At 43.8% G+C, this 26,261-nt stretch overlaps 1 protein-coding gene across 1 annotated transcript; it reads left to right on the top strand.

Annotated features, from left to right (window-relative positions):
- Positions 1-8,726: 8,726 nt before the first annotated feature.
- On the top strand, positions 8,727-25,738 carry LOC115111047 (ras-like protein family member 10B). The gene is made up of 3 exons (XM_029636930.2): positions 8,727-9,078; positions 18,608-18,732; positions 25,465-25,738. The coding sequence occupies exons 1-3, from the start codon at positions 8,863-8,865 to the stop codon at positions 25,736-25,738; spliced, it is 615 nt and encodes a 204-aa protein (XP_029492790.1). The 5' UTR covers positions 8,727-8,862.
- The last annotated feature ends 523 nt before the right edge of the window (positions 25,739-26,261 follow it).

Here is a 26,261-nt window from a genome sequence, read left to right as displayed (position 1 = left end):
GCAGCCTGTGAAGGATGGCATGATAATGTCTTCTCTGAGAATCTTCAGGATTCGTTATTTGGTATTGAGGTGTAGTTCTTTATCACTCACAGAAACTATCTTCATATTGTTGACACTGAAGTGTTATTACCATAATTATAATTATTGGACCCTTGCAAATTTACTTTGCCACTACCAGTGTGTATGATATTGATCAGGCTGTAATAATGAATGTCTCGCACAAGGAGCTGGCCAGCGATGCTGTGTTATCAGAGCAATGCAGCTGGGCCTGGAGTGATAATTACGAGCGGATCCGGAGTCAGTGCTGATCAGTTTCATTCTTTCTCTCCACACTGCAGCTGGCTGTGGACATTATCACTGATATTGACTTCATCCTCACTGTGGTGTCTCTTACCTGTTTGTGTGTGCGCATGTGTGTGAGAGAGAGAGTGAGAGTGGCGGGGTTGTATGAGGTAAGGTTTATAAAACACATTGTGTTTCTGTTCAGTGCCTGAACTAAGCTACAGGACTGTTTCTCTCGTACAGACTGGAATATGTCCCGGGATTCATCCGTTGTCATTGAGGAGATTACCACATCAGTCACCGGCTTAATTAATAAGTGCATCGTCCATTTCCACTCAACAGTGACTGTATGTACATACATATCCCAACGAGAAGGCATGGACTACAGGCAACATCCTCACTGAGCTAAAGGCTAGCGCTGCTGCTTTCAAGGAGCGGGACACTAATCCAGACACTTATAAGAAATCCCATCAATACAGGACCAAGATAGAATCCACTACACCAGCTCTGACGCACGTCGGATGTGGCAGGGATTGCAAACTATTACGGACTACAAAGGGAAACCCAGCCGCGAGCTGTCCAGTGACGCGAGGCTAGCTTTCACTTTGAGGCTAGCAACACTGAACGATGCATAAGAGCACCAGCTGTTCCAGATGACAGTGTGTTCACGCTCTCCGTAGCCGATGCGGGTAATACCTTTAAACAGGTTAACCTTCACAAGGGCCAGACAGATTACCAGGACGAGTACTCACGAGCATGCGCTGCTCAGCTGGCAAGTATCTTCACTGACATTTTCAACCTCTTCCTGACCCAGTATGTAAGACCTACGTGTTTCAAGCAGGCCACCCAGCTAGCAATGAGTAAACGGCCCAGAAGTGGCCCTCTTCTGGAGGGCCGGAACTGATAGTTTTTTTTATCACAAACAATGAGAAAATATAGAAAAATAGATAATGAAATGTTAATTATATTAAGCAGCCCGTGTAATCATCTGCCAGAGAGTAGCCCCAATCAGCCCGAGCCCCAAATAATACATTTGGGCCAGATAACTGACACTGGAATCGGCCCGAGCTCAATCCCCACATCCTAGCCATAAGTAATACTGCTGAAAGCGTCCCACACTCGGGCCACATGACGTCGGCAGAGTCTGACTCTCAGTCGAGTGTCCCGACTCTGCCGGAATCCACTGTGCTAGCTGGGCACCATAGTCCCTGTGCCCAAGAATGCCAAGGTAACCTGTCTAAATGACTACCGTCTTGTAGCACTCACATCTGTAGCTCAGCGTTCAACACCATCGGTGCCATCCAAGCTCATCACTAAGGACCCTGGGATTAAGCACATCCCTATGCATCTGGATCCTGGACTTCCTGTCTGGCCGCCCCTAGGTGATGAGGGTAGGCAACACCACATCTGCCACGTTAACCTTCAACTTGGGGCCCCTCAGGGGTGCATGCTTATTCCTCTCTTGTCCTCCCTGTTCATGCAGACTGTGTGGCCACACACAACTCCAACAACGTCATTATGTTTGCAGGGGACATGAAGGTGGTGGGCCTGATCACCAATTACGATGAGACAACCTACATAGAGGAGGTCAGAGACCTGGCAGTGTGGTGCCAGGACAACAAATTCTCCCTCAACAGCTCTGTGCTGCTCTGCAATGCAAAGAAGTATGAGTTTCATATCACCGTAAATGCTGCAAAGCTAATGGAGATGGCAGATTGACCATGCAGCGCCCTTAATTGTCTGGCTGGCACCAAACTCCTTCACTGTGTACCACATGACTCGCGTCATCCAGGCTAGCTGCATAAAGGCCTGTACCTAGAACACTTTGATGGAAATAAATTAAATTAATACATTACGTTAACTGTCACTATTTTAGGACTTTGGCAAATCAAATTATTTTACAGAAAAATAAAGACATTGATGCCATAAACTTTTAAATTTGTGTTGCATGTATTTCAAGTGATTCGCTGATTCTGTTGGACACATTTCCTACTGATAATTGTGAAGAACTGTTTTGGCATGACCATTTTCTGTGTAGGTTGGTCGATATACTTTTACTGATTTAATTGACTGACATCATTGAGCTTTACATTAACCTCACTGAAGCTATATTGTAAATTATAGTCAATTTTTTTATCCCCTAAACAGCCCAAAATATGGAATTGTTTCGTTTTTATTAACAATGAGGTGACTTAAAATTGGTCGATGCAACAAGAACACACTGTGCTCACCTGGATCAGTTTATTGAGTGTCTCTCTCGGCATCCATCACTGAAATGACAGCACGTTATTGTCAACCTCACTCGCCACTTGTTTCTGTGAATTCATGACAAATGAATTCAAGACAAATGGTGATGTTTAATTTGAGGCTAAATATTAATGCAAGGGAATCATACATTTTATTACCACTGTTGCTTTAGGAGCAAGTATACGGGATGTGCCTCATATTAATGGTGTAGTATAATAAATCATGTGTGACAGCTTAATTGCCACCCGAGGTATTGCTATTGATAGGTAGCCATGTTTCATCCATCCATCAATCAATTGTGCGTCAGCCTTACTCAATGGAAGTGTAAATGCAACATGCCGCCTCTTCATTGGAACCTCCTTTGAGGAAAAACATTGAAATATAAATTTGGTAGACACGTCACCGTCCATCATTCGTGCTCCAATTAGAAGTACCTGCCCTCTAAATGTTTAGCTCATTACACAAGATCTAAGCACGACTGTCATTGTTATTGGTAACACGCACATAAATACATGTTAAAGGTGACAAAAAGCGTACACATTAAATCACGCACCTACGCACGCACACACATATACACACAAGGCACGCGCACGCCTAGCAGACACACCAGTGCGCAGGGGAGATGCATTTATTTCATGCCCTTGCAGCAGTGGGTCGTCTGTCTCTGTTTTTGGATTGTTTTTCCCCTAAATTATTAACTGTGTCTTCTGTCATCGTGAAGAACAGATTATGCTCATTCATTCCAGAGCACGTGGGAATATATCCGTAGCTACGGGGCTAGTGAATTATAGCGTGCCTCTCCAATTAGCTTTGGTGAGCGCATGGATTCAGTTGTATTGGTGCATCTGCTGGAGAAGAGTGAGAGATGCGAAGAGAATAATTGTACAGACTGAAGAATCGCAAGAAAAGCATTAATGGCCTAGTTTATATTGAGAAGAGTCATACAGTGAGTGGGATTTTGTACCTGTGGAAATTACGAGGGCGGATTTTGCGCCCCCTCGTAGTGTAAGAGGCTGTGGGAGGTTTTTCCCCAAAATTGCGAACAGTTTTTTCCTCTCCCTATGGAATAAGTAGATGCGTAATATGTCTAATTTCAGGTGACTGTTATTTTTTTTAAGTACTCTAAATTGGTTTCAACCGGGAAATATTATACACTCACGGCTAAGGGACCGTCTTAAAAGTGCAACTAGCAGAACCTAGTTTTTACAGGAAAACCTCATGTTTGTCTCAATTAAATTATCATTTTTTTTTCCAAAACAATTACATTTTGAAAAAGTTATAAAGTATGAATAAGCCTATCATCTTCCCCTATGATTTTTGTTCTGCAGTGGTGACAAGGGTAGGGGTGGGGGAGTTTGGGTTGGGGTTTAATAGAATGACTATGACAATGTCACTTCTGTTGACTTACAAAAATACATTCTACTTCAATATTCAATTATGTTGACACCATCTGAAATATAACTGATGCGGGCCACTGCACTGTAGGGAGATGAGCAAGCTGTGGCTGTACACTCATGGCTCTCATTCAAACCCCTGCTTGCTCTGTTTGTTACAAATATATATGTTGTAACTTGCCATTTTTTTATTAAGTTAACTAACTTTCAATACCTTCCTATCCATATGAGCTACAGACCTACAAACAAGTGTGGTGGTTTTCTATACCTCTCATATGAAAGGTAGAGCTTGGCTTGTTGCAGATAAAATGCTGTGTGTGATGACAGTGCACATAATAAGAACTTTTGAGGCTACATTCCTGTGTACCGAATAGAAAAAATAAAAGTTAAATGGGTTTCCATCGCAAAACCATCAACTCTACTGATGGTTTTATTACAAAATGTTGCATTATATAACGAATGTGTCCACTCTGGCGATTTATTCAACAGCTCGCAGTCACAGTGCGGGTATAGCCTACATGATATGATTATTATGGACAAAATAGCAGCAATATTTTTATTTGTCAAACGGCAGCCAAGCATCAATCGTCATGTCACCAGAATAAGACCCTTGATAGTTATTGGAAAGGAGCATCAAGCTCATCACGGTGCACTTTCACCACCCTGTGAAATTCATCATAACTTGCTGTATTTCATCTGTAGCATAATAAACAGCATGCTTTCCCAAGTCGTAGTGGGAGGACCACGCAACATATCATCACATGACTCCAACTTTATTTCGATATGATGGTTGTTATAGAAATATTTGCAGGTAAAAGCATTTCCACTGCCATTTCTCACATAATTAATTTTACAGACACAAAAAGGTCCCACCTTGTCTAGCGTATTTTGTTTTGTCAACATTTGGAAAGTTTACAGAGAAATTACAGTAACTGTTTCCATCAGGCCTGTCATGACTTTTATTTATTTGACATGTACTTTGCATAAATAGGTTGAATGGAAACTTGGTTAGTGTTGTGATGAAGGCCACTGATGAAGGACATGGCGTCAATCATTTATTAGCTGTTCAAATAAAATACTGATTTTTTTTATGGCAATTTTTTGTGGCCAACACATCAGGAAAGTGTTAGTTACATAGGGTGGAGAGTGGATTAATGAGCTAGAATTACTGCCAGGAGCCAGGCAGACAGTCTCCATCACCCTGGCCAGGCTCATGTGGCTGGGCAACTGGGTGCACTCTGGAACAGTATGGTAGATTGCCCAAATTGGGAATTTAGCCAGGACACCGGGGTAAGAACCTATTCTTTTACGAGAAGTAGGCTTACCATGTTAAACTGTTCAATATCCAGAGAGTCAAGACACATTTTAATACCCCTTCTGAAAGATGGCATCCTCCACAGGGCAATGTCGTAGGCACAATACCTACGACACAATGTGAAGATTGGTATACAGATGTAGGATCTGAATTTGAGCCAGTTTACTACAGCAGGAAAATAATCTTGCAGCAACAGTTAATGTGAATTATTATGTGCATTATAATTACTGAATATTTTTTGTAGGGGTTGATACATTTTTCCTTGCGGCAAATCAAGCCCGACATTTTAAAGTGGAAATTACACATTTTAGAAGCCTTTTTAAACTTTGAATACACTACACGTTTGCATTTCCTGCAGTGCAGGAAAATTGTTAGCCACAAAGGAGTGATCAAATTAAGATCTACATCTGTAAGCAGTATGTTTAAACTTCCACTTAGCCTATAAGAGGGCAAGTTGGAGCTATTGCCACATTGCTTATACCTGTCAAATCCACTCAGATCTCTACAAGTGCTTAGGGTGTATGGGATTTAGGATTGGGCTGTATACCACTTACAGGAACATTTGGTGTGTAATCCCACATTTATAACCATATAGGATAGGCGACACAGTTCATTTCATGCAGAGGCAAGCCATCATTTGGGGTGAAGGGATTTAATATTGCAGAGTGGTAATAAAGTTACCTTAAATTTTGAAGTGTTAGTTTTCATATGTGGAAAGAAGTGAAAGGCGCTCAACCAATGTGAGTAAAGATGCAAAACAATTATTAGATCAGCATAGAAAACTAAAGGCTTGCTCACTACAAAAAATATTTTTTATTTCGGGCTTCTTCAATGGCTTTCATCAAAACGATGACACAGATGGAATGGGCAAGTACATACAAGGTCAAAGCGTGACCAATTTGGATTTTATTTTGGGAGCACTGTGCGAAAAAAATCCAATAAAAAAATGAAATGCGTAACAATATTTTGCTGCAACACTTCTCTAAATGGCTCAAACATGTCAGGCTGAAACCTCACCTGTCACTCAACAGGCAGGCAGCACACGGTCTCTCAGCATGCACTCAACAGGCAGGCAGCACACGGTCTCTCAGCATGCACTCAACAGGCAGGCAGCACACGGTCTCTCAGCATGCACTCAACAGGCAGGCAGCACACGGTCTCTCAGCATGCACTCAACAGGCAGGCAGCACACGGTCTCTCAGCATGCACTCAACAGGCAGGCAGCACACGGTCTCTCAGCATGCACTCAACAGGCAGGCAGCACACGGTCTCTCAGCATGCACTCAACAGGCAGGCAGCACACGGTCTCTCAGCATGCACTCAACAGGCAGGCAGCACACGGTCGGTCTCTCAGCATGCACTCAACAGGCAGGCAGCACACGGTCTCTCAGCATGCACTCAACAGGCAGGCAGCACACGGTCTCTCAGCATGCACTCAGCGAGATTCTTCCAAAACAGCAACAATACTGTTTTCCATGTTGCATCTAAATATGAATCCACATGTTTCCTCTATTATATAATATTAGTTTGTTTATCTTGCTCTTTGCAAATTGAAAGTTAGTTAGTCTAAGGGAGCTGGTATGTGCCTAAAGCTAATCGCTAACTAGCTAGCTAAATACCCTTTAGCTAAATGCACTAGCTAAGGCAAAGCAAACGTTAGCTCTTGTACAGGTTGCTACCAGTGGTGGTCTATATCAGCATGTTGTTTGTGCAAAGACATGTTCTGAATCAGATAGCCTATTCTAAAATCTTTGTCTAAATGTAACATCTTTGCATCTATTCAAATGCTATTAGGGTCCCCTGAGAAACAATGACCAGCACTTTGATTCCTCCCCTGTCATTACTCCTACCTGTTCATTTGTTGTCATGCCAAACAACACCATAGAATTAGAGTAATAATTATATTTTTATGATTCCAACAGTTCACCCAAGTGTTTTGATCTATATCGCAAGTCAAATGGCAATATGTGGTTGAAAAATCACAATTTGATTTTTTTGCCCATATTGCCTAGCAACCTGGTTACCTTACCATTATGCAAACATTTGGAAAGAAAGGAAAAGGATATATTCTTCAAGAGATGTGCTGCAAAAGCAAGTAGGATTCATATAGGCCCAATGTAGGCTATATCTCAATCAATTCAAAATATATATTTGTCTGGTGCTCCTAAAATGTTTATGTTAGGAGCACCAGTGCTACCGATGGACATTCATTTCGAGCCATGAGAACATAGATAATTGGAATAAGGGAAGACAATGAACAAGGAAACTATTCAACCGGCAGTGCCAATGCGAGGTGTGGCTGTCAATACAAGTAGGTCCACAGGGTAAGAGGTACCGTTGTCAATGGCTCCACCTAGTGGAATATATGTTAAATATGCATAATATTGAAACCATCTGGATATAGAGCTACAGAAAATGATCTGTATGTGAACAAATAACCCCAACTGTAATATCATAAATATTTGCAAAAAAATACAATAGTAGGAAGTTGGAAAAAATGAAAGGTGCACCTTTTCATAAGAGCTCTAAATGAACCCACCACACTTGTTTGTAGATCTGTAGCTCATATGGATAGTGAGTTATTGAAAATAAAACCCATAACTGGAAATAAACATATAAAATCAGTGCAATGGAAAATGGAAATTCTAATGGGTGGACTATGTATGGATGAGGGAGGTCTGTGACCTAACATCAAGTGGTTTTACAGGTATATGTATTTTGGAAAATAAACTATTGAAAATTAGATCTGTACTTGAACAAATAACCACAGCTGTAATAGGATAAATATTTGTAGAAAATCAAAGGGGAGGAATGTAGAAAAAAAGGTATACCTTTCATAAGAGAGGCAAATGAACCCAATGCCCTTGTCTGTAGTTCTGTAGTTCATATGGATAGGAAGGTATTGCAATTTAGACCTGTAACAAGAAATATGCCTATACAATCTGAGAAGTGGTGATCTGGAAATATTATTAATATAACATGGATGAGGGGGTCAGTGACTTCACATGGATAGGAACCTTCAAATATAGCACCCTTAGTAAGAGAGGTAACTAATTAAATGGGGCCTTCAGCGACTGGAGGCCCTGTGCAGTGTGTGTAATCTTCATATAGGTCTAACCCTCCTGAATGGGAACGCAAACCCCTTTTTTTGTTGCTTACACACAATCACCATTATTGCACTTTTGTGACGGTCCCTAAACCACGGAGCGCAAGAAAACAGTATATTGCCTCCTTTTTGGCTCTGTTAAGGGAAGATTTCGACTACCGGTAAAAACAAAAGATGTACCTTGCTCTCTACCATAACTTGATTCTAGAAATATCACTCTCATCATCCTAGGACCTTCTGTCGGAGAGCTATTGACGAGCAAACTGAATAAAACAAATGTACTGCTTTCTTTTGATGACGGAGGATTGTTTCGACCTTTCTTTTCCTAAATAAGGTTTAACTAATGCCATACTTAAAAAAAAAAATAGTGTTTACTTAGAGTTAAAAGAACTGTGGACTTTGACCCGTGTCAGAACAGCAGCAGCAACATTCACAGGAAACAAAACAGCTGCGAGGACAATCTTTGTGGAGTTGTAAATTGGTTTGTTGTCGCTGTCCATGGTGCTGATGTTCCAGGAATGGTGGAGACGCTAAGTATCGCCGTTATTGGAGCTCCCGGAGTCGGGAAAACTTCCATAATCCGTCAATTTATTTATAATGACTTCTCAGAGGTTTACACTCCAACCAGAGACAGGTATGTGTACAGACCCTCTGTCATTTTGAACGGTAACATGTACGACCTGAAGATTTTGGATGTCCCGCCAATTTCGTCGTTCCCCTCCAGCTCGAGCCAGGTAAGATAGAAAGTAACCTTCCATTTGGCTTTCGAATTTTTTTATTTAGTAAAGGGAATAGCATTCTCTAAGGGTTAGCGTCATTGTCTTTGATTTACCCTTTGTCAGAACCATTCCTATAGGTTTTCACAAACAGTTCTCAAAACTAAAACTAAATGTGGGCGTCAAGTCCCTCGAAAATAGTTAGAGACGCAGAGACATTAGGTTACCATCCATAAATGCACTGACAGCTCGCGCGGTTCTTCAAAGTAAACACATCCTTTTGATTTTTTTTCATAATCCGAAGCCACTTAGAGCAGTAGTTGCTATGGAAACTTGATTTATGACTTCAGTGGCAAGCCTAGGCTATAGGCTACATTATGTATTTGGTGTTTTAAAACACACACACACACACACACACACACACACACACACACACACACACACACACACACACACACACACACACACACACACACTATCTCTCGCTCTCTCTAGACTTCCCACTACATGACATTGCCTTACCACTCTCAGGCACAAGGAAGGACGTTTATGTAATATTGAATGTATCCATATGTTTTGCTTCTATGACTTCATAAGTACGTCCTTATTGGCTATTTGCTCCTAGACCCCTGACCAGAGCGCACCCAGCTGCCCAGCCTCAGGGCATATGAGCCTGGCCAGGGTGATGGAGACTGTCTGCCTGGCTCCTGGCAGGCCTGAGGGGAGTGATGTGTGCTCTTATCAGAGGATGGTACTGGAAGCACAAGTGCTTTGACTTTGTTAGATCTGGCAGACAGATTCACAGCCCATAAGTGCTACAATTCCACATTGAATCATCAACTCTGAATAGATGGCAAATGGTTTAACTTACTGCTGACAAAAACAGCATGCTTCACCATAATCACCAATGTATTAAGTGAGAAAAAGCAGATTTGGAGCTTCACTTAGTGACCTTATAAGCTATACCTCCATAAATATGCTCCTGGCGATAGCAGGGAATGTCAGATGAAACACCATAGTTTCAATTAAGCACTTTTTTCATTGACTGCCAGTGGTTTGATCAACATATTTTCTCAAATATGTTCTGCTTTCAGACATGGCATGCACCAGTTTCCTGCTCTCTGTATCTCCTTTTTCTCTCCTCACCTTAGATGAGTGACATCTTCAAATACAATAAGAGTACATCTCAATCAGGTCCTTGTGTCTGTTCTGGCCCTGTTCCAGAGCTGTAGATGAGTGACATGCACATGCATATACTAAAAAAGAGTGTGTGTATGTCCATGATTGTATGCATGCTTAAGGGTGTTGCTGAATGTCTAATGAAATAGCTCTCTTGACCTCACTGGTCCTCAGGAAGCCTGTCTGTTTTTCCCTCCCTGGTGCTGCCTGCTGGGGCTCTAAATGGGATCTCCAAGGTTACTACGGAGCTGGCTGAGACTGGTGTGAAGCACTGATCTTACTGATAGTTGCTATTTGTTATTTACTGAGGGAACACATCGCAGTCATCGCCTCCACAGCAAGCACTGTATTTTTCTACACAGGGGAGCTGCCACTGAGAAAATGAGATCAGGCCATGGAGGAGCTGGTGCAGCCGACCAGAAAGCCCCCTGAAGTGGGCATGCACTGTGTTTCCTGTAAACATAGTCTACGATCCAACACACGGAGGAGCAAACAGCCTCAACCCAGCCAGGCACAGCCAGGCAGAGCCAGCAGGAGAGCAGGGGAGAATTCAAGATTCTTGCAGTGTCTAGGAGAGAAAGCAAAGAGGAGAATATGACAACAATCTCTTAGTATGTGTTAAGAGGTCTGCAGTGCACTTTATTTTCTCCAATACACGGAGCAGCAGCAACACAAGCAATCTGATTTAATTTGCTCTTTCTTCAGATAAATGGCGCTTAACCCCCATTAGAGCACACATTCCTTCAAGTGCAAACAGCAGGGAGAAGACAGGATGGATCACATTATAGAGGCTGGGAGGTTGCGTGCGCGTGTGTGTGTGTGTGTGTGTGTGCCCATGTTAGATAGTGAATCCCCCCAGGGCCTCGTCACATAAAAACATGAAACGTCCACATCTGTTCTCTGACTCCTATGGTGTACGTAATGCTTGCATGAGCATTGTTGCTCCATTTCACACATTACAGCAACAGGATTCATTGCGTCTGCCTATAGATTAGTTATATCAGTCAACACTTTTATACTTACATTTAGAATATCTCAGTTGAAATGGTAGGAATTGAGATACTTACATAACAGCCTCAACCTCTTCAGGGAGTCTAGTTTAAGACATCTGTATACAGTTTTTAACCAACAGACAGAGACAGCTCTACCAGTACTTTGTCTTAGGTATAGCCAGGGGAAATCATTCGTTGAGTGCAACAAGAGCACTGTTATCAAGCAGATTGATGGTCAATTTCCTCAGGAATGGCTCTGAGAGCAGCAGCCTGACCATCTCCCCTTCTGTCCTCTGTGTTCTGTTCTATATTCCAGCCTCTGACCCACACTGGCTAGTCATTCTTTACTGACTGTGACGGGGTGGTGAGGCATTCCCGCTCTCCACTCCGAGCAAGCACTCTCCTCTCCTTTTTTCCTTCCATATTTAATGAGCCAGCAGCTGGCCCATGGTGTGCTTCAGAGGGGAGGCTGGCTGGGTCAGGGTCACAGGACAGAGTGCTCTGGAACAGGGCCAGAACAGAACAGACACAATGACCTGATTGAGATGTACTCTTATTGTATTTGGAGCTGATTGGATTAAAGCACAGTGCCCTGCTGAAGGACTAGAGGGAGTAAAGAGACTAATAGAGACTGCAGTAGAGTCTAATGGCCACCATAGAAAGACAGCTTCACTAAATGAGTTTCCTCTTCTCCTACATGGTACCCAGGTGGGGAGGAAGATGAGTACTCCTCCATGCTTATGCATGAGGCCAGGTTTCTGTTAGGTAATTGCGTGTTGTAAAGGATGTAGTACTGTACTTGTACTTTGGCTCTGGTCCATCATTTAGACTGAGTCTGTGTTTATCTGGATCTCTTTGGGCAGCAAGGGCAGACGCCACTACATTATTTACCTTGGGGGACTCTGTTGTTAAAAAATAATGTATGTGCAGGCGGGGCTGCTGTCTGTGTTAATGTGTTACTGTCTGCATTCTCAGAGCATCTGTCACAGTTTGTCGATAGGATTTGATGATCAGATGGACTTACTGTAAGCCTGATAGTGACAATTCCTATTTTTCCCTGTTCTTTTTTCCATCTTTTCATAGTGTATCATATCACCATGACTTCCTCCCACACGTTTTCTCTCTCTCTCTCTCTCTCTCTCTCTCTCTCTCTCTCTCTCTCTCTTTGTCTTTCTCTGCTCTCTGTTTCCATTTGCTTATATCTCCCCTACATGTAAGGAATAAAATTGACCACTTTTACTGTTCATTGCATCAGATGAATCAAACATTTAGTCTTTTTTCTGGATACGCTCTCTTGGCCTTTTGTCAGCCTCTGCAGATAGGCTCTGTCACACACACTGGCAGAGCTGTCAGAGATATGTGTGTGTGTGTGTGCGTTAAAAAGGCCGAGCGCTATCATCAGGCAGCTGGAGGAGACGACAGATCAATGCCCAGTGGAACCCCAATGTTAATAATCAACCCTGTAAACACTCACAGGTGTAATGTGGCTCTCCCTTCTGTACAGCACATCAATAAGTAACGAGAAGCTCAATCCCAAAGGGACAGAAGCTGTTTTATTAACATTTCAACCGTGTCTGAGGTATGTCTCCACTCACATTCATGACCATGTTCTCTACTCTCTGGTGTAAAAGTTTTCATCTGACACCATTACGCTGCTATCATCGGGAGCAGTGGGATGCCAGCTCTATCAGGGCCTGGTAAAAAGTGACCCAGGACTTGGGTTGTCAGGCACTTCAAGGGAACGGGCTGAGCTGCATTCTTTTTGCAGAGGTTTCAAAGGACCAACTGGAGAAAGCAGTATACCAGAGCTCTCCAGCCCTGTTCCTGAAGAGTTACCCTCCTGTAGGTTTTCGCTACAACCCCAGTTGTAACTAACCTGATTCAACTTGTCAACCAGCTAATTATTAGAATCAGGTGTGTTGATAGAGGTTGGAGCAAAACATCTACAGGATGGTGGCTCTCCAGGAACAGGGTTGGAGAGCCCTGCACCACACACACACACACACACACACACACACACACACACACACACACACAACATGCACACACACACACACACACACACACACACACAAACACACACACACACACACACACACACACACACACACACACACACACACACGTGTATTTACTTTATATCGCTCCAGTCTTGAAGCTCCTTTCCACTTCCTCTCGTCTGTCTCTCTCTCTAGTGTTATCCTATACTATTTTTAGCCTACCGAATATGGGGGTGCATTTAAAGCACCTAGATAGGGAGGGATGTGATCATGTAGCATTACACTGCATATTGTCTATGTGGTACTTCTACTACTACTATGGTCAAGTCTTGCATTTAGCATGACTAAGTCATTCAGTTAAGAATGATATAAGAAGAAGCAGGAGAGGAACACAGATATCAGCATGGGCTTCAAACTAATACATAATTAGCAGTAGATAAACATAGGTATATACAGTATAATTGGTGGTCTAATGTGATTGAATGTATGATAAAGTATAATGAAGCATATTTATTATGTATTAAAGAGATTGAACGGGATCTTGAGCACGTACAAATTCGTAACATATTGTACGAATTGGAATTCGTAACATATACAGTTGAAGTCAGAAGTTTACCTACACCTTAGCCAAAGTCATTTAAACTCAATTTTTCACAATTCCTGACATTTAATCCTATTAAAAATTCCCTGTCTTAGGTTAGTTAGGATCGCCCCTTTATTTTAAGAATGTGAAATGTCAGAATAATAGTAGAGAGAATGATTTATTTCAGCTTTTATTTCTTCCATCACATTCCCAGTCAGTCAGAAGTTTACATACACTCAATTAGTATTTGGTAGCATTGCCTTTAAATTGTTTAACTTGGGTCAAACGTTTCGGGTAGCCTTCTACAAGCTACCCAACAATAAGTTGGGTGAATTTTTGGTTCATTCCTCCTGACAGAGCTGGTGTAACTGAGTCAGGTGGGTAGGCCTCCTTGCTTGCACAAGCTTTTTCAGTTCTGCCCACAAATGTTCTATAGGATTGATGTCAGGGCTTTGTGATGGCCACTCCAATACCTTGACTTTGTTGTCCTTAAGCCATTTTGTCACAATTTTGGAAGTATGCTTGGGGTCATTGTCCATTGACCCATTTGCGACCAAGCTTTAACTTCCAGACTGATGTCTTGAGATGTTGCTTCAATATATCCACATAATATTTCTTCCTCATGATGGCATCTATTCGGTGAAGTGCACCATTCCCCCCTGCAGCAAAGCACTCCCACAACATGATGCTGCCACCCCTGTGCTTCACTATCTGGATAGTGTTCTTTGGCTTGCAAGCCTCCCCCTTTTTCCTCCAAACATAACGACGGTCATTATGGCCAAACAGTTATATTTTTCATCAGACCAGAGGACATTTCTCCAAAAAGTACGATCTTTGTCCCCATGTGCAGTTGCAAACCGTAGTCTGACACTTATATGGCGGTTTTGGAGCAGTGGCTTCTTCCTTGCTGAGCGGCCTTTCAGGTTATGTCGATATGGGACTTGTTTTACTGTGGATATAGATACTTTTGTACCTGTTTCTTCCAGCATCTTCACAAGGTCCTTTGCTGTTTTTCTGGGATTGATTTGCACTTTTCGCACCAAAGGACGTTCATCTCTAGGAGATCTTCCTGAGCGATATGACAGCTGCGTGGTCCCATGGTGTTTATACTTGCGTACCATTGTTTGTACAGATGAACAAGGTACCTTCAGGCGTTTGGAAATTGCTGCCAAGGATGAACCAGACTTGTGGAGGTCTACAATTTTTCAGTCTTGGCTGATTTCTTTTGATTTTCCCATGATGTCAAGCAAAGAGGCACTGCGTTCGAAGGTAGACCTTGAAATATATCCACAGGTACACCTCCAATTGACTCAAATGATGTCAAATAGCCTATCAGAAGCTTTTCCAAGCTGTTTAAAAGCACAGTCAACTTAGTGTATGTAAACCTCTGACCCACTGGAATTGTGATACAGTGAATTATAAGTGAAATAATCTGTCTGTAAACAACTGTTGGAAAAATGACTTGTGTCATACACAAAGTAGATGTCCTAACCAACTTGCCAAAACTATAATTTGTTAACAAGAAATTTGTTGAGTGGTTGAAAAACAAGTTTTTATGATTCCAACCTAAGTGGATGTAAACGTCCGACTTCAACTGTACGAATTGCAGAAGAACAAAAAGTAATACTTCTTTTCAGGACGTAACATATCATACGAAATGGATGACGTTTTCAGGGACCCGTTTTGACTTGTGAGCGCTAATTCAAAACTACTGGCTGAAATGATACAAAACCTTTATAAGGCATCTTTAATCCTCATTCGCCACTCCTTGGGTGCACTGTACTGAGGTGCTTAAACAGTAAAAGGAGATAACACTCTCTGGAAATAGGATGTGTAGGAAATGGAGCGTGGGCGGGCTAAGAAAACGCGGAGACAGAACGAGCAGAGATGGTAGAGGAATGCTGAGGATGTGTCATTTCTGATCCCGAGCCGCCTTAATTCCTCCTGGAAACAGACTGAATCAATCTGCAGGGAGAAAAGGCAATAACAGGAAACATGTACAGAATTGAATCTCCCTACTTGCTGCATTTTCTTCACTGTCAACCATTATATTTTTTGTCCTCCCTCTCCTCCTCCTCCTCATTCTCTCACTCCCACCTTTGTGTGTAATGATCTCGGTGCCACAGTGTTTGCCTCCATGGCTGATCGCACTCATTATCTTTCTGTGTGAGACTCTCCCTCTCTCACACACATATGTAGTTGTTTTGTCCTTGAGCTGTTCTTGTCTATTCATGTTCTGTATTTTGTCATGTTTCATGTTTTGTTTGGACCCCAGGAAGAGTAGCTTCTGCTTTTGCAACAACTAATGGGGATCCTAATAAAATAACAAAATCACACAGACACACACGCACACACACACACACACACACACACACACACACACACACACACACACACACACACACGCACACACACGCACACACACGCACGCACACGCACGCACACACGCACGCACACACACACACACACACACACACACACACACACACACACACACACAGACAGACAGACACACATACACACATACACACACACAAACTCACTGGTGCTGCAAATCCCTCTAAATTAGATTAAGGCAATTATTCCCTGTCGACATGGATATGTTACCATTGTCATCATTACAGCTCACATTGATCACTATCTGCTCTCAGATTCTGCCCCATTACTGTTTCTGATTCCCCACCAAAATAACTTATTGACAAACTCCCTGTTTAGACTTATCTACAGAATACAGGATACATTTAGATTACTCCTCCAGTGTTATCCTGCTGATTCTCATTACTGCAATTATATTCAGATCTCCTTGCCATATTGATTTCTTATTGTCTGTTTAGTAAGCTTGTGTTGGGGGTGAGTGAAGGGGAATGCTTTTGCATTGCGCCATCTCCCCAACTCCTCCATCCACTGCCTGTCAGCCTGGTGGGGCTCAGTCCAAGGGTTACATTCACACCCTGTTTGTTCATCCATCGCTCTACCCTTCCCTCCCCCTTCCCTCCCCTGTCCCTCCACTTTCTGCACACCCTGTTTGTTCATCCATCGCTCTACCCTCCCCTCCCCCTTCCCTCCCCTGTCCAACCACTTTCTGCACACCCTGTTTGTTCATCCATCGCTCTACCCTCCCCTCCCCCTTCCCTCCCCTGTCCATCCACTTTCTGCACACCCTGTTTGTTCATCCATCGCTCTACCCTCCCCTCCCCTTCCCTCCCCCTTCCCTCCCCTGTCCATCCACTTGCTGCTCTTTAATCTCTCTACTTCTCTCTCTCTCCCTGAGACAGCGCTTTTCTCCCTCTATACCTCCCTCTCCAATCACCCTCTCCCCTTTCGCTCTCCCTCCCCCTCTTTCACCATCTCTCCTTCTCCCTCTCCCAGCTAGCAGAACCACTTATAGATTCCGCTCACTCAGGTAAAGCAGGCGACATAGAGAGAGAATGAGAGAGCGTGTGAGAGGATGAGAGTGTGTGTGTGAGAGAGAAACAGAGAAAGCTGGAGGGAGGAGATTGGGTCACTGTGTTATGGCTGAAGCAATTGCCTCAATGGCCATAGCAAATCACTCCCATTGTGCTGCGTCTTTTAAATATTGTTAGCAAATCATTACTTTTCAATGAAGGCCACTGTTTGCCCTCCCGCCAGTGCGTACAGTAGGGCTGAGCGGCGTAGCTCCATGGGTCCAGTGTGTTTCTAGTGTTGCACTTGACAGGAGACTGGCTCTATTCCTGCTCTGCCAGGGCTTTGTTACTCTGTTTTTTGCCTTAGCCACGTGCAGACAAGAGCAGTGTGCTGGGCCTGCATTTTGCACAAAGCAGACAGAGTCAGACAACACGTTTTATGGCTTCAACCTGGTTTATACCAGGACTATCTATCTGACTGACTCAGAGATGTCTTAAAGACCCATTTGACAGCACACAATTTCAATTTCAATCTAGTGAAGAGAGCAAAACATCCTGAGAGCTTTTGAATAATTGAATGTCATCCTCTGTGGCTGCCTCTGTTAAAAAAACTTGGTCAAAGAACTCCCTAGAGGCCTCCCGGGTGGCGCAGTGGTTAAGGGCGCTGTACTGCAGCGCCAGCTGTGCCATCAGAGTCCCTGGGTTCGCGCCCAGGCTCTGTCGTAACCGGCCGCGACCAGGAGGTCCGTGGGGCGACGCACAATTGGCCTAGCGTCGTCCGGGTTAGGGAGGGCTTGGTCGGTAGGGATGTCCTTGTCTCATCGCGCACCAGCGACTCCTGTGGCGTGCCGGGCGCAGTGCGCGCTAACCAAGGTTGCCAGGTGCACGGTGTACCCTCCGACACATTGGTGCAGCTGGCTTCCGGGTTGGATGCGCGCTGTGTTAAGAAGCAGTACGGCTGGTTGGGTTGTGTATCGGAGGACGCATGACTTTCAACCTTCGTCTCTCCCGAGCCCGTACGGGAGTTGCAGCGATGAGACAAGATAGTAGCTACTACAACAATTGGATTCCACGAAATTGGGGAGAAAAAGGGGGGTAAAATTTAAAATAAATAAAGAACTCCCTAGATACCAGCTATAAGCATATAGACTATCCTCACAAGCCTTACTGTTTTAGGGGAGATATGGGAACAGAACAAATGCCATTTGAAGATTTTTATTTTGGTTCTTGAGATATAACTCATTAAATAAATAAAATAATTCACTTGTCAGATCAGTGGCAAGTGAAACAACATGTTTTCAATATCCTTCCCATCATTTGACCTTTGTGTGTCTGTAGTGAGAGAGGTAGTTGTTTGTTTAGGGATCACTCATGTTTCCCCTCTATCTGTCTGTCTCTGTCTGTCAGGAGTGGCTGGACCTGCGTTGCAGAGGGGTGCGTAATGCCAATGCTTACATCCTGGTCTATGACATATGCGGTGTGGAGAGCTTTGAGTATGTCAAGATGATCCGCCAGCAGATCGTGGAGCACAGGTAGGGGGACGCCAGAACACAGTGACACACATGGACCAGTTAGGAAAACCAGAAAACCAGCAGTCATATATGAAACATCCAGCGGATCTGCTTTAAGGACCGCTGTGTCCTGACAGACAAGACCTCAGGAATGACAGCATGCAATCACGCTGTCATATACATCAATACAAATACACATTCAATCTGTGTTAAAACAGTGACAAAGGAGCCACTTGTGGTTTTAATTCAGTCGTCTCCCCCTGCCCAGCATTCTGACAGCTCACTAATGAGGTGACATTTGATTTTGACATTGATGGGTGAGGGCGAGTACAAGGCGAGTGAAGTCCTGATGATGTAAAAGAGAAGAAGGACAAAAGATCTCCTGTTATTCTGACTGTAGGCATCTGCACCTGCTACATTTGCATATTGATAGGAGGAATGGTTGGCCCTCATTTGTTGAGCTCTAAAGTGGTTCACCTCTTTCCAGCTCTGTGACGTAACTGGCCTTCAGACTGCAGAGAACGATTCCTTCCACTGTGCTTCTCCTGAACTTCTATGAGGTTGTCCTGATCTGGCCTGATCTATCCTGATCTGTCAGGCTGGGTGACTGGCTTGGTGACTGGCTGGGTGGGTGGGTGGCTGACTGGCTGGCTGGGTGTGGGGCTGGCTGGCTGGGTGGTTGGCTGACTGGCTGGTTAACTAGCTGGGTGGGTGGATAGCTGGCTGGGTGGCTTGTTGGGTGGGTGGGTGGTTGACTGGCTGACTTGCTAGCTGGCTGGCTGGCTGACTGACTGGCTGACTGGCTTGCTGGCTGAGTGGGTGGGTGGGTGGCTGACTGGCTGACTTGCTAGCTGGCTGGCTGGCTGACTGTCTGACTGGCTTGCTGGCTGGGTGGGTGAGTGGGTGGGTGGCTGACTGGCTGGCCCGTAGCAGAGCTGTCTGTTTATGGCCCATGACAGGACATGCATTATTTAGAGCAGAAAGGGATAGAGAGGGTAAATAGAGAGAAAACGAGAGTAGGAAAGGGACACGAGGGAGCGATAACAGACTGATAGATATGAGAGAGAGGGATGAGAGGGAGGAAAGCATAAGGACATGGTGAGGGAGATAGGGATGATAGAGGGATGGATGCATGTCCTCGTGAATAAAATCGGAGTAATCGAGGTGTCATCCATGCTCAGGTTATTGAGATTTGTGTGGGCTAGCAGGGCGGAAGATGCCTGGGAGGAATTGCCCCTGTCTTTCTTCTGATGCTTACTCCGCCCACTCCAAAACAAACACACAGGAACACACACACAATATACCTCACCCAGAATAATCCCTGCCTTGTCAGTTTTCTGTCTGTTGTTGCTTCCTGACGAAAAGCCCGTCCTTTGATGTAATTAAGCCTCTGACACACACACACACACACACACACACACACACACACACACACACACACACACACACACACACACACACACACACACACACACACACACACACACACACACACACACACACACACACACACACACACACACACACACACACACACACACACACACACACACACACACACACACACACTATTGTCTAACCCACTGCTCCTGAGACCTTCAGGCCTGACTGGGTATTTGAGAGGATAGCAGCCTGCTTGATGTTAGGATTAATGCTTTCACCCTACAGCCTCATTACCACATTGAATATAAACCTCTCAGTGCAAGTAGTTCAGAATGTGTTCATATGGATTTGTTAAGGTCTGTCAACCAATGCATAAGTCATCATCACATCTCAAATAGATGCAGGGTCATCTCAAATGTACAAATGAAATTGAGCTTTCTTGTTGGTCAAGTTGTTTTTGTAGTATTGTCAATTTCTCTTTCTGTTCTTAAACATTTGCTAAACTATATGTCTTTGTATGAATTCATTACAGACTGAACAAAAATATAAACACATGTATTGTGCTGGTTTCACAAGCTGAAATGTTTTTCATTCTTTGTATTTAATTTAAGTAGGCAAGTCAGTTAAGAACAAATTCTTATTTACAATGACAGCCTACCCTGGCCAAACCTGGACAACGCTGGGCCAATTGTGCGCCGCCCAATGGGACTACCATTCACAGCCAGATGTGATACAACCTGGAGTCGAACCAGGGACTGTAGTGATGCCTCTTAAACTGAGATGTTATGCCTTAGACTGCTGCGCCACTCGGGAGCATTTAATAAAGGATTCCAGAAAAGTTCCATATGCACAAAAGCTAAGGTCTCTCAGATTTTGTGCACAACTGTGTTTACATCCCAGTTAGTGAGCATTTCTTCTTTGCCAAGATAATCCATCCACCTGACCGGTGTGTCACACCAAGAAGCTGATTAAACAGCATGATCAATACACAGGTGTACCTTGTGCTGGGGACAATAAAAGGCCACTCTAAAATGTGCAGTTTTGTCACACAACACAATGCCACAGATGTCTCATATTTTGACGGAGAATGCAATAGGCATGCTGACTGTAGAAATGTCCACCAGAGCTGTTGCCAGATAATTGAATGTTCATTTCTCCACCATAAGCCGCCTACAATGTTGTTTAGAGAACTTGGCATTACGTCCAACAACTGTAGACCATGTAGACCAACAACTGTAGACCATGTAGACCAACAACTGTAGACCATGTGTAACGACAACTGTAGACCATGTAGACCAACAACTGTAGACCATGTAGACCAACAACTGTAGACCATGTAGACCAACAACTGTAGACCATGTAGACCAACAACTGTAGACCATGTAGACCAACAACTGTAGACCATGTAGACCAACAACTGTAGACCATGTAGACCAACAACTGTAGACCATGTAGACCAACAACTGTAGACCATGTAGACCAACAACTGTAGACCATGTAGACCAACAACTGTAGACCATGTAGACCAACAACTGTAGACCATGTAGACCAACAACTGTAGACCATGTAGACCAACAACTGTAGACCATGTAGACCAACAACTGTAGACCATGTAGACCAACAACTGTAGACCATGTGTAACGACACCAGTCCAGTACCTTCACCTGCAGGATCATCTGAAACCAGCCAACTGGACAGCTGATGAAACTGTGGCTTTGCACAACCGAAGAATTTCTGCACAAACTGTCAGAAACTTTCGCAGAGAAGCTCATCTGTGTGCTCGTCGTCCTCACCAGGGTCTTGACCTGTCTGCAGTTCGGCGTCGTAACCAACTTCAGTGAACAAATGCTCACCTTCAATGGCCACTGGCACGCTGGAGAAGTGTGCTCTTCACGGATAAAACCCAGACAACAAAAACAATAGAATTTTATTGATGGCAATTTGAATGTACAGAGATTCCATGACGAGATCCTGAGGCCTATTTGTCGTGCCATTCATCCTCCACCATCACCTCGTGTTCAAGCATTATAATGCACTTCCCCATGTCACATGACATCTCACGCCCTGTTGTAAATCAAGGAGAGAGAATATCTAAATTCACACAGGAATATTCCTTTGTCTACACAGACGTTTAACGCCGAAACTCTAACACGTTCTAAAGCGAATACTGGAACAATATTTCTAAAATAGAAATCAAGGTGGGTGGAATCAGGCGCAGAGAGCAGATAGCGATATGAAAGTTTATTCTCCGGTGAACAAAAAACACGGTCAACCCAATACACACAGGGTGAACAATCCAAACACAGGATAAAAGACGAACCGGAGAAATAAGAACACAAGATACACCGACAGACATAGATGACAAACAAACAATCCCGCACAAAACAAGGGCGGGACAACCTACTATATATACAGACACTAATAAACTAAACAACACACAGGTGAAACCAATCAGACAAAACCAACAGATACACGAAAAAGGATCGGTAGTGGCTAGTAGGACGGTGACGACGACCGCCGAGCACCGCAGGGGCAGGAGAGCCAACCTCGGCGGAAGTCGTGACAAATTGGGAATGGTCAGAGGTGATCTAAAGAATAATAATGTTATATGGGTTGTTATGTTGTGATGTTATTAAAAAGGTCATAAAGGAAATACTGTAACTTGAAAGTATATACACTATATGTACAAAGTCTTAAACCTTAACATTATATATGAAATATGAACAATTATGAAAGTATTTTGTTAAGATAGGAATGTGATTTTAGGAGCCATAAGCACCTCACGTCCAAAGTGGTTTGAACTCTGAATATCAACATGAGGTAGAGACGATAACGTCCCCTCCCGGACAATCACTGGTACAGCTGATTAGCTGTCCTAAGTAAAGTATCTAGAAAAGCACATTTAAGTGGGACCATTCTACTACTCTTCAAACCAACATATTCTACTACTCTCATCACCACTGAGAACCATCTACACTGCTGGCTAGCCTATATTTAAATATGCAGCTTCAGGAGCGAATGGAAAGTAGGATAAACTCTGTAGTTCTGTTCAGGACTACACAACAAGTCACCTCTTTAAGGAATACCTAGGATAGGATAAAGTAATCCTTCTCACCCCCCCCCTTAAAAGATTTAGATGCACTATTGTAAAGTGGCTGTTCCACTGGATGTCATAAGGTGAAAGCACCAATTTGTAAGTCGCTCTGGATAAGAGCGTCTGCTAAATGAAATGACTTAAATGTAAATGTAAATGTAAGTCAATGGATAGAGGAGAGCAAGAGTGGAAGAGATGGGTGGGGACCCCAACCCAACACCCTTTTCTAAGTAGGCTTGGTTCTGACATAGATACACGGCGAACGAAGACATTGCCATGTAGATACATTCATGATTTCTTACTCCAAACGGGCGGCGGTTCGTGTGCAAAATATATGATGACTGTGAGAGTAGTTCCTAAAATGTATCAACGATTAGTGTCTCTTTCTCTCTCTCTCTTTCTCTCTCTCTCCTCTCCTTTGTAACAAGACGCCATATGTTGTGTCAGTCCGCTAGGGACCTTTTTATAATGTATTAAGTGTGTATGTTTATCCTGTGTTATCATTTAGATAGCTAGTAAATAAATAATTAAACCAATTTGTGTAGTACTGAATCATAAGTAAGGCTGGGTTTTTTTGCAGATGTTAGAGGTTATGGTTAATACGTTGACTGTTTTATGAATGTGATAGGTAAAGAGTTTAATTCGGGAGATGGTAACTCTTTAAACAACCGCTTTCGTGGTGCCCCAAATTCCTAATGAGTTAATTGTTACATGATTCATTTAATCTGGTAACAACTAAACATAGTTAGTTGATTAGATAAATAACAGTCATCAGATGAATGAAAGTAAAGTCAAGACATCGCCAACAAACTATCATGGTCCAAACACACCAAGACAGTTGTGAAGAGGGCACAACAACGCCTATTCCCCCTCAGGAGACTTGGCATGGGTCCTCAGATCCTGAAAAAGTTCTACAGCTGCACTACAGCTGCATCATCGCCTAGTATGGCAACTGCTCAGCCTCCGACCACAAGGCGCTACAGAGGGTAGTGCGTACCGCCCAGTACATCACTGGGGCCGAGCTTCCTGCCATCCAGGACCTCTATACCAGGTGGTGCCAGAGAAAGGCCTTAAAAATGGCCAAAGACTCCAGCCACTCTAGTCATAGACTGTTCTCTCTGCTAGCCCACTGAAAGCGGTACTCTGTACAGGTACCCCCTGTATATAGCCTCGTTATTGTTATTTTAGTGTTGCTTTTGTATTTTTTACTTTAGTTTATTTAGTGAATATTTTTCTTGACTTTTATTTTTCTTAAAACTGCATTGTTGGTTAAGTGCTTGTAAGTAAGCATGGTATGGTCGACACCTGTTGAATTTGGCGCATGTGACAAAAACAATGACATTTTATTAGATTTGATGTTGCGTTTATGTTTTTGTTCAGTCTAAATTATATTTTTGTGTTTTGGGGAGGGAGTCTTTGTAAGTATGTGTGTCTCTCTGTGTTCTTCCATTAAATCATTGCATTTTCAATTTTCAATTGAATCAAGGTCTGAGCTTATTGTTCACAATAGCATTACTGTCAGCCCCACTTGAATCATCACTGCTTTAGCCCAGGTTGCAGCCTGCCATACATCTTCCCAATCCAATGTTCCGTGAGAAACATTTCCCTCTACATTTAGTCTCTGTCGATACAAAGTGTGGAGGGAGGCCCCTAGGGCCCTAATGCTCTGATCCACCGCCACACACCTCCAATCCAGGCAGAGGAATCAGCGCACACACATCACACACACTCTCTCTCTCTCACACACACACACACACACACACACACACACACACACACACACACACACACACACACACACACACACACACACACACACACACACACACACACACACACACACACACACACACACACACACACACACACACACACACACACACACACGTAGACACTGCACAAGCCCCCGCGCGCACAGAGACACACTCATACTGCAGTAATCTTCACACACAAACACCCAGTGACCACTCTGGAAGGTGTCTCCAGTCTCCCAGTCACGCTACTGACCTTCACGATGTTAAGAAGAAGAGGGGGGAGAATGAGAAGGCTGTCTTACTCACGAACCAGGGGACTCTTCATGTCAATGCAGTCACCTTTAAATTTGTATTCATACACAGGATGTGTGGAGAATAGAGATTATGTGACTGGGATTTCTTTGCTGCTATTGCACCACATACAGTATATGTTGGCTAACCACAGTATGCCTGTTTGATTGCAATTCTTTCTCACCTTTATCCTTCTTCTCTCTATCTCCATTCCTTCCCATGTCCCTGTAGGGAGGGCAGCAGCAGTGAGGTTCCCATCCTGGTAGTGGGAAGTAAGAGGGACCTGCAGCGCCAGCGCTTCACCCCTCGCAGGGCTGTCTCTGTACTCGTCAAGAAGACCTGGAAGTGTGGCTATGTGGAGTGCTCTGCCAAGTTCAACTGGCACGTGGTCCTGCTCTTCAAAGAGCTGCTGGGCATCGCTGTGGCGCGCGGCATGAAACATAACCACACCCCTGGGATCCGCCTACAAGGGGCACTGCAGAGGAACCGCTGCGCTGTCATGTGACCCAGTGGATTCCCCCCGTTGTAGGTTGAAGTTGCCCCTAGGCACTAATTTGGGGTCAGTTTCACTTTCCCCCCAGTAATGGCTAAGGCTAGGGTTGAGAAAGGGGAACAAGATCCTAGATCTATACCTAGGGGAAACTTCACCCCGGAACAGCTCCTCCCCACCTGCAGTGTGTGCAAACACACAGTTTCATCCGCTGTCCAGTTGGCTGGTTTCAGATGATCCTGCACCTATGCCAGAGCCATAAGAGCCTCCCAGTCACACCTCAGGGTGAATAATAGGTATATGGAGAAGATGACTTCAATGTAAACGGCTGGAAAACACACTGAGGCCTCCTGCTTTACAGAGCTGATTTTCTTAGGAGGTTTATGTGACTCCTGCGCTGTAGCTACTTTATCACCTATCGGAACACTCCAGTTCTGTCTCAATGTTCCGATTGAGAGAAAGGAAGAAGAGGAAGAGGATGAAGAAGAGGGTTCGTTAATGGATTTAGAGAAGTGGAGCAGCTATATCACTTCCATAG

The sequence above is a fragment of the Oncorhynchus nerka genome, linkage group LG27 (assembly GCF_034236695.1).
Source record: "Oncorhynchus nerka isolate Pitt River linkage group LG27, Oner_Uvic_2.0, whole genome shotgun sequence".
Lineage (NCBI taxonomy): Eukaryota > Metazoa > Chordata > Actinopteri > Salmoniformes > Salmonidae > Oncorhynchus > Oncorhynchus nerka.
The sequence above is the reverse complement of the archived record's forward strand: the minus strand, read 5'-3'. Positions and strand labels throughout refer to the sequence as shown.

Bases quoted from the DNA above. Each gene is read 5' to 3' on its own strand.
- LOC115111047 (XM_029636930.2), top strand. From the start codon at position 8,863: ATGGTGGAGACGCTAAGTATCGCCGTTATTGGAGCTCCCGGAGTCGGG. The intron at 9,079-18,607 runs GTAAGATAGAAA...TCTGTCTGTCAG, and splicing joins TCCCCTCCAGCTCGAGCCAG to GAGTGGCTGGACCTGCGTTG. The intron at 18,733-25,464 runs GTAGGGGGACGC...ATGTCCCTGTAG, and splicing joins CAGCAGATCGTGGAGCACAG to GGAGGGCAGCAGCAGTGAGG.